Raw genomic sequence first — 10,211 nt, forward strand, 5'->3', positions numbered from 1 at the left:
CCATCGGTACAGGCTGGAGTATGACCAGCAGCCGGAGTATGACCGGTTCGACCGATCAGGAGGATATAGTAACACGTCGGTACAGGCTGGAGTATGACCATCAGCCGGAGTATGACCGGTTCGACCGATCAGGCTGTTACGTGTCAATAGTACCGTCCCTATGAACGTTCAGAACTCAGTACCATGTTGGACATGGCAGTAGTGGCTCAGTACCGTGTTGGACACGGCAGTAGCGGGACTCAGTATCGTGTTGGACACGGCAGTTAGGGTTATGATCAGGGGTATGGGCGTCTAATCATAACCGGGATTATGTATGAGTATTATTATGCTTTTCTTACTGAGTCTGTGGACTCACAGTTCTACGTTTATGTGTAGGTAAAGGCAAGGCTAAAGCTGATGGACCGTGAGCGAGCTTGTGAAGATTGTACATGTCGGGGCAGTTAGGCATGGAGCGTACGATCATCGGGACAGCGAGGCTGATTTTGTAACTGGTCGTTAGACGACATTTATTTTGTGTATCAGTTAAACAGTTAAATCTTTTTGTAAATAATTTTATAATCGGGATCCCGAGTCTTTTGTAATATTATTTTATAAGTTTAATTAAAAAGGCAAAAATTTTAATTAATCACGTTTTTCCATAAATCTCGTTGATTAGCAACGAGCTGCACAGCATGTTTAAAATCACGTAATACGCCTATGTTAGTTAGGGTGTTACATTGCTATTTTGAGTTAATTATTTAGTATTTATATATGTTGATGTATACATTTATACATAATTATGGTTAGTATTTTGTACATATTTTTAAGTAGTTTGAATATGCTTTATGATATGTATGAATGGTTAAGAAATATGTTAGCTTCTGGTTTTGATACATAATAACATAATTGTATATTTTATTAATAAATGGTATTTTAGTAAAACTTTACGCAAAAAGTATTTGTATAAAAATATTCGTATGAGTAAATGGGTTGAACAAGAAAAAAAAAAGAGATTTAAAATTATTATTATTTAAATATCGATATTTCTTTTAAAAGATAAAAAGAAATAATTAGTAATAATAATAATAATAATAATAATAATAATAATAATAATAATAATAATAATAATAATAATAATAATAAAAATAGTAAGTTAAATTGAGAGCAAATATGAGACTATCTTTACTTTTTTAATTGTCCACTCTCTTATTTTTTCTCACCCATTACGTTACATGAAGTTAATAAAAAAATTAAATTAAATTAAAAATAGGCTCTACAAATAGGAAGAGTTGAAGACAGGAAAAGAATATCGACACTTAAAAAATTTTTGAGAGAAAGAGAGAAAATAGAAAAGAAAAAAATACTCCAATATTTTTATTCTACAAAGGATCAACAAGCTTTAAGGGTAAGTCTTTAATCTCATTCCCATTTCTTTCTCTGTTTATTTTGATATTTACTATCTCTCTTATTGTCTCTCTATTCATTTATGGGATACCGTTATTCCATGAATGAAAATGGATGCTCTCATCTAAGGAATGTCCTCATTCCACTAATAAATTGGATGATGTATTACAAGAAATGCTCTTATTCTACCAAAAAAAGGATACCCTCATCTAAGAAATTCTACCATTCTAAAAAAAAGATGCTATTGTCTATAAATTTTAGGTTTGTCCATAAATTTTAAGTAGTTTGATTGTCAAGATTGCTGAAATCAGATCTTATTATATATGTCAGTCAATTAATAATTGAATAAATAATTAATTTAATAATTAATAAATCCTTACAATAAAAAAATAATAAATAATTTAATATTAAAAATAATTTAAGTAATTTAATATCTAATTATAAACATATTAAATTTAATGTAATTACTTTTAAAACTAATTAATTTAACTAAAAAAGAGTTTTATATTATTTTATTTATAAAAAATGGATAAATAATTAGATTTTTAATTTAATATTTAAGAAGTACATTATTTAGATTTAAGTATTATTCAAACAAATAAATATATTATAAGACATCGCAGACGATACCGACACATACAACCATGGCAGAAGACATCGCAGACGATGCCGACACAATAAGGGCAGCAGAGATCTCAAATGATGCTGACACCACATGCGCAGTAGACATCTCAAATGATGACAAGTTTGCAAATATCGCCATACTACCCACAAATGCCAGGTGTTGCTAGAGATGCTAGTGATGATGACGATGCTACTACAAACTTCTTTTAGAATTTTTATTTTAGTTTTACGAACTATCGGTTTTATGTTTATTGATATTTTATGAACACTTACTCTATATTTAAGTAAGCAGTATTGTAATAGTTGTGGCTCACTCTTTATTGTAATATTTGTGACTCTAACTATTTATTTATTTTTACTCTTAATTAAATGATTTCATATATTAATTAATTAAATCATTTGATATATTAATTAATTAAAAGAAATATAAATATTTAATATAATTTTAAAATAAAAACAAAATAATTTTAATTTTTTTAATTGAGAAGCTTAACAATGACGACAATATCGTCATTGATAATATAATCAATGACGACATTGTCGCCGTTGATTTACCAGAATATTTTAAAAAAATTAAGTATTATCAATGACGAAAAAATCGTCATTGATATTAAATTTTGCCAACGACTTTAAATGTTGTTATTAATAATACTTTTTGTCGCCGAACTTTTTCTGACGACTTTTCACTAACGAAATGTTGCCATTGATAGGCATTACTAACGAAAGAGGGGCATTTCACTCACGAAATTTGTCCTCACTGATGCCCATGATTCTTGTTATAAGTCATCTAGGAAGAAAGGCACACTGCTCATCTGAAATAGGGCTGAGCATCAGTCGGTTTGGTCAGTTTTTTTTTTTCTATATAAAAATCCAAAATTCAGTTTTCTGTTTGGATTGGTGCAATCTGAAAACCGACCGACCAATCCAGAACATATCTTAAAACCGACCGTTTTGAACCTCGGTTTGGTCGGTTTAAACCGCCCAAACCGAACTTTTTTTTTTAAAAAAATAATCCAATTTATTCTATAAATACCTTATTTTACATTTTACAACTACAAACATATAAATTGATTGTTCAAAAACTAATTATCTTATTCTTTTAACTTTAATATAAATAAAAAAACAATATATTATTTTTATATATTATTAGTAACTATAATACATGAAAAAAAATTTAATAAATTAATATATATGTATAACGGTCGGTTTCGGTTTTTTCGGTCGGTTTATTACCAAAAAAAAAAAACCGACTGTTCAATGGCGGTTTAAATCGTTAGCAATTTTTTCAATTTTTGGGTTCGTCGGTTTCGGTTCCAACAGTGTTCGGTAGGTCGGTTTGAACAGCTTTTCGGTTTTTCGAATTTATGCTCACCCCTAATCTGAAATAACTGAACCCAAAATCTCACGCAACTGATTAGTCATAGTCACAGAAATAATCTTATAAATTACATTAAAAAGACTAATAAGACGGAAATTAGAAACATGCTTAGGGTTGTCAAATTTAGGGGTAAGAGTAATAAGGGTCAATTTAATACCCTTATACGCTCCCGTCATTTAAAAAATCAAGGAAAACAACAGTAACCTCCAGACCAATAGTATCCCTATATTTCTGATAGAAACCAACAGACATGCCATCATTACCAGAACTTTTCGAATGACTCATCTAGCTAGGAAAGGGCCTTTTTAATTTCCTCAATAGTGGATGCCTTTGTCAATTGATCATTCATACTAGAAGTAACCTTAGGAACTATAGAATTGAGGAAGGATCCATATCCTCACAAGAAGGCAAATCAGATATGAAAATAGTTTTGGAACACACTAACAAGACTATCTTTGTCAAAGATTTCAGTTGCAGTACTATTAAATAGAGAAGCAAAATGAAATTTCTTTTCTTACGGGTAGAGGCACCCTTATGAAAATATATAAGTCGTATAGTGATTATCAAGTTTGAGCCAATTTTGTTTAGCATGAGGAACCCAATACTTGTTTTCTTTATAATATAGCACATCGAACTCTTTTTCAAGATCCACATACTCCTTCCAATTGGAGGCTGAGAGAGACACATCCAACCTTTTCATTTGTTTTTGTTTATTCTTGATACTAGTATTATGCCAATTGAACACCTTCCTGTTCCAGCTCCCAAGATTATAAGTAATATTATCAATTTTAGAAACTAAAATTTCAACAGTAGCATTTGTCCATTTTTGATTTCTTCATCATTACTTAAATTGTGACAATAAGTGATTCTTCATCATCGATTTTTTGCTCCAAGTAAAGTTAACGCTTTAATATTAGTTATATTGAGTGGTGGGTATCCTACTTTCACTTGATATTGGAGTTGTAATTATTCTGTTGTTGTTGTTTCTGTTAAATTAGATCCCCCCTGTAATACTTATTATTACAATTTTACAGAAAAGAGAAGAAATACAAATAAACAGATTCAATCCTAGGTGACTTCGCCTCTAGTGGATCAAGATTTAGTAGTTAGTTACAACCGAAATTGTAACTAACTCCAAAACCTTGATCAACCCTAATCTACAGCTATAAAAGAAGACCAGAGACTTACCAATCTCTCAGTTGAGAGATACCAGAAGCCAGATCTGAGAGTTTCACTCTCAAAGTTGTAGATCCAGGTGTTCATGCAAAGAGAAAAGAAAAGAGAGTTAGTGAAATAGTGAGAAATCAAAAGAAATATTGAGTGAATATCAGAAACACTAGTCAAGTTTGTGACTTGGATTTCTCACCTGTTTTGTAATAATCTTCTCCAAATAGTGCAGATCTGAGAAACGTCTTCAAGGCGAGCTCGAAAGAGGATGTACCCCTGATTTAGGGCGAACCTCTATAATTTTCTGGTGTTTGATTTCTTTCTAACTTTACTGTTTTGGTTTGATCTTTGTGTGTGTATGTTTTATGGGGTTTCTGGGATGATTTCTGGGTGAGATCGATCAAGAGATCGAGAAGGATCTCTGGTTCTAGGGTTTGAGAACCAGAGAGAAAGGAGAGAAAAAGAGAGAGAGTCTAAGAACTCTCGAAGGTTCGAAGTGACAAATGAGCTAGGGTTAGCTCTGATTGAACTTGGTTTTGTTCAAGGAAGAACGACAAATCGTTTTGTGCAAAACAATCTGTCGTGCAGGAAGGAAACGACAAGTTTCTGTGTCGTTTGGTTATTTTCTTTAAGTGAATTTTCTGGGACAATTTTGTCCCTGTCGTTTTAATCATTTACTTGAGTTGGTGTAGGGCAATCTTGGAATTTCACCAAGAAATCCGACAGTGGTATCAGAGCTCTGGTTCGAGCTTAATTAAACTCAAGAAAGGGATCAAGAAAGTGACAAAGGCTGGAAGAAGAAGAAGAAACACAACAAGAAGTTGTGGACTGTGGAAAAGCTGTGGAAATTCCACAAATCGATAATCAATCAATTTCTATAAACTCAACTCAATTTAATTTTGATTTTTATAACATGAGTAATATCAAAGTTGACATTGATCGTTTTGATGGATCTGGTGATTACAGGATCTGGAGAAGAAAGATCAGATCTCTATTGGCTCAACAGAAGTTACTTAGGGTTCTTGAAGACCCTATTGAATGGCCAAACAACACTACTAAAATACAGCAAGAAGAACTGTTAGAAACAGCTACTGGGATCATAATCTTTAACCTTTCTGATGCCATCATCAGATTGGTTGACAAGGAAGAGACTCCTGCCAAGATCTGGAAGAAACTTGAAGAATAGTTTCAACAAAAGTCTCTAACTAATAAGATCTACCTAAAGGAGAGAATCTTTGGGTTCAAAATGAGTCATACTAAAACCCTAGATCAGAATTTAGATGAGTTTCTAAGGATGCATATTGAATTGGCAAATTCAGGGGAGAATGAAGCTCTAAGTGATGAAAATCAGGCAATAATCATTCTGAATTCATTGCCTGATTCATACAGAGAGGTAAAGACAGCTATCAAGTATGGAAGGACTTCGATCACACTTGATGAAGTCATTTCTGCCCTAAAGTCTAAAGACCTGGAGATGAAGAGTGAGAAATCTAACTCTTGACATGGTGAAATAAACCTAAGTAGAGGAAGGCCATCTCACAAGAAACCCTATCAGAACAGAGGAAGGAGTAATAGCACAAATCATCACAGAAACTCAAACAGAGGGAAGAGTAGATCACCGTCAAGAGATTCTGGTGATTCTACAGGTTGTTTCTATTGTGGTAAAACTGGACACTATAAGAAAGATTGCCATTTCTACAAAAATAAGTACAAGAACAAGAAAGGAGGCAGATTTCCAGAAAGAACAGATCAAAGCAAACATCAAAATGACAAGCAACAAGAAGCTAACTACTCTGATGGCTATGACAGTGGTGAAGTCTATGTTGCATCCACATCTTTCAAAGATGATTGGATACTGGATTCTGGGTGCACTTTTCATATGACAAACTCTAGGGAAATCCTAACTGACTACAGAGACTCTAAAGGTGGCAAAGTAATACTGGGAAACAACAATACATGCAATATAGAAGGTTTAGGTAATGTCAGTTTCAAAATGTTTGATGGAATTGTTAGAACCCTAACTGGTGTGAGGTATGTCCCTAATCTTGCTAGAAATTTAATTTCTATAAGTGTTCTAGATGACATGGGTATTGTTAGCAAAATTGAATCAGGTTCAATGAAGCTAAGCAAAGGAGCTATGACTATTATCAAAGGTCATAAGCATGAAGGGCTATACTATCTAGATGGAGAACCAGTGACACAATGCAACAATGCAGTCACTAGCAATCTAGAAGACCTAAAAGCTGTTCTATGGCATAGAAGATTGGGGCATAGGCCTACAGATCATGAGTGATCAAAGGCTGCTGGGTAAGGACAAAGTAAGTAAGGTTGATTTCTGTGAATCTTGTGTCCTAGGTAAACATCACAGGTTAAAATTTAAAAGTGGCATTCCTAAAACTAAGCAGATCTTGGAGTATGTTCACTCTGATCTTTGGGGACCAGAGAAAACTCCAACACATGGTGGTAATGTGTATTTTATGTCAATTGTAGATGACCATTCTAGGAAAGTTTGGGTATTTTTACTTAAACATAAAAATGAGGCTTTATCTAAATTCATACAATGGAAAACTCTTATGGAAAATCTAACTAATCAAAGGGTTAAAACCCTAAGGACTGACAATGGCTTGGAGTTTTGCAGTGATGAATTTAACAGGTACTGTGATTCTGTTGGAATTCAAAGGCACAGATCTGTGAGGATCACTCCTCAACAGAATGGGGTAGCAGGAAGGATGAATAGGACCTTGATGAACAAGGTCAGATGCCTATTGATGCAATCTGGACTTACCAAAGGTTTCTGGGGAGAAGCTGTGTTAACAGCAGCCTACTTGGTGAACAGATGTCCATCCAGTGCCATTGAATTCAAGACACCAGAGGAGATCTGGTCAGGTAAGCCCCCTGATCTTTCAAATTTAAGAGTGTTTGGATGTGCAGCCTATGCACATCAGAGTGTGGGAAAATTGGAGCCTAGAGCTCTCAAATGTGTATTCCTAGGCTATCCTGAAGGCACCAAAGGCTACAGGTTATGGGTAAGAGAAAAACAAGGGTTTAAAATTATAAATAGTAGGGATGTTATTTTTAAGGAAGACTCATTTCCTTGCATTACTAATAATAACTCTGTATCTAGTCCTACTTTAAACACTAACCCTGCAGGCACATCTGTAGACATACAAACAAGGAACACTCAACCTAATACTGTTCAGGTGGAACCAGAACAGGTGGAAAACACTCAAGGAGATGAAAACTTGGAAAGAAATGACCAAGTTCAGGATGACAACATTCAAGTGGAACCTATTCTAGAAGAAAGGCAAGAAACTGAGGCAATACAAGATTACCAATTGACCATAGAAGGGTTCCTAAACCTACACAGAGGTTTACTTTCACTGCTTGGGAAGAAGTGCTAGCCTATGCATTCTTTTATGCTATGGGAGTGGAAATCACAGAACCTAAGACTTATGAGGAAGCTATGACTGATAAAGATGCCAAGAAATGGTCCAAGGCAATGGATACAGAGATGGAATCTCTGAGAAAGAACAGAACCTGGATACTAGTTAAGAAACCTAAGGGAAAGAGTATAGTTTCATGCAAGTGGCTTTTCAAACATAAGGAAGGACTTACTGAGACAGATCCTAAGAAGTTTAAGGCAAGACTAGTGGCTAAAGGGTTTACACAGAAAGAGGGGATCGATTTTAATGAGATATTCTCACCTGTGGCTAAGTATAAAACTATTAGAATTATACTTACTATAGCTACTCAGTTTGACCTAGAAGTTGATCAAATGGATGTAACTACTGCATTTCTACATGGAGAGCTTGAGGAAGAGATCTACATGCAACAACCTAAGGGATATGAGGAAAAGGGCAAGGAAGACTTGGTTTGCAAACTGATTAAGTCCCTGTATGGACTTAAACAGTCACCAAGACAATAATACAAAAGGTTTGATGAGTTTATGATCAAGAAAGGGTTCACTAGAAGCTACTATGATACCTGTATATACTACAAAGGCACTAAAATTGATGAAGTCATCTACTTACTTCTGTATGTAGATGACATGCTCATTGTGAGCAAGGAAAGGACCAGAATTGACCTAATGAAGGGTTGGCTAAGGGAAGAATTTGAGATGAAGGACTTAGGCAAGGCTGCTAAGATCCTAGGGATAATATTTCTAGGGACAGGGAACATGGAACTCTAAAGCTACGTCAGAAGAACTACATAAAGAAAGTCATAGAAAATTTTTCTATGACAGATGCAAAGCAAACTAAACAACCTATGACAAATTAGTACTATCTAAGCAAAGATCAATGCCCTAAAACTATAGCTGAGAAGGAAGCTATGAGTGAAGTGCCCTATTCAAGTGCTGTGGGATCAGTGATGTATCTAATGGTCAGTACTAGACCAGATTTAGCCTATGTCATTAGTGTACTAAGTAAATACATGGAAAACCCAGGTAAACAACATTGGGAGGCTGTGAAATGGTTACTCAGGTACCTATTGGGATCTACAGAAGTGGGATTGAACTACAAGAGAAGGGACAATAGCAGAATGATCACTGGGTACAGTGATGCAGACTATGCAGGAGACAGAGATAGTAGAAAATCTACCTCTGCCTATTTCTTTACACTATGGGGGAATTGTATCAGCTGGAAAGTACAACTGCAGCCTGTTGTAGCATTATCTACAACAGAATCTGAGTATGTAGCTGTTACAGAGGCAATTAAAGAGGCTATTTGGCTTAAAGGACTACTAGAAGAGCTAAAACTACTTAAAGAAGAACCTATAATCTACTCACACAGCCAGAGTTGTATCCACTTATGTAAGAATCCTGTCTTTCATGACAGAACCAAACATGTGGAAATCAAGTACCACTTTATACGAGATAAAGTGACACAGAAGGTTGTACAGATAGAGAAAGTTCCCATTGAAGAGAATCCTTCTGATATCGGTACTAAGGTGCTACCCTTAACTAAGTTCAAGCACTGCTTGGACTTATTAGGGGTTGGTAATGGTGGATGACCATTACCACTATGAGCTAAGACCCTTGAAGGACGATGCACTATAATAATATGTATTCCAGGAGAGATCTAAGGTGGAAATTGTTAAATTAGATCCCCCTGTAATACTTGTTATTACAGTTTTACAGAAAAGAGAAGAAATACAAATAAACAGATTCGATCCTAGGTGGCTTCGCCTCTAGTGGATCAAGATTTAGTAGTTAGTTACAACCGAAATTGTAACTAACTCCAAAACCTTGATCAACCCTAATCTACAGCTATAAAAGAAGACCAGAGACTTACCAATCTCTCAGTTGAGAGATACCAGAAGCCAGATCTGAGAGTTTCACTCTCAAAGTTGTAGATCCAGGTGTTCATGCAAAGAGAAAAGAAAAGAGAGTTAGTGAAATAGTGAGAAATCAAAAGAAAAACACAGAAAAGAAATATTGAGTAAATATCAGAAATACCAGTCAAGTTTGTGACTTGGATTTCTCACCTGTTTTGTAATAATCTTCTCCAAATAGTGCAGATCTGAGAAACGTCTTCAAGGCGAGCTCGAAAGAGGATGTACCCCTGATTTAGGGCGAACCTCTATAATTTTCTGGTGTTTGATTTCTTTCTAACTTTACTGTTTTGGTTTGATCTTTGTGTGTGTATGTTTTATGGGGTTT

At 34.7% G+C, this 10,211-nt stretch overlaps 1 protein-coding gene across 1 annotated transcript; it reads left to right on the forward strand.

Moving 5' to 3' along the window:
• Positions 1 to 8,881: 8,881 nt before the first annotated feature.
• LOC133039737 (secreted RxLR effector protein 161-like) lies at positions 8,882 to 9,562 on the forward strand. Its single transcript, XM_061118670.1, has one exon. It carries the CDS (start codon positions 8,882 to 8,884, stop codon positions 9,560 to 9,562), a length of 681 nt encoding a protein of 226 aa, XP_060974653.1.
• Positions 9,563 to 10,211: the final 649 nt, after the last annotated feature.

This window comes from Cannabis sativa, chromosome 7, assembly GCF_029168945.1.
Source record: "Cannabis sativa cultivar Pink pepper isolate KNU-18-1 chromosome 7, ASM2916894v1, whole genome shotgun sequence".
NCBI lineage: Eukaryota > Viridiplantae > Streptophyta > Magnoliopsida > Rosales > Cannabaceae > Cannabis > Cannabis sativa.

Coding starts and splice junctions, on each gene's coding strand:
- LOC133039737 (XM_061118670.1), top strand. CDS start 8,882: ATGAGTGAAGTGCCCTATTCAAGTGCTGTGGGATCAGTGATGTATCTA.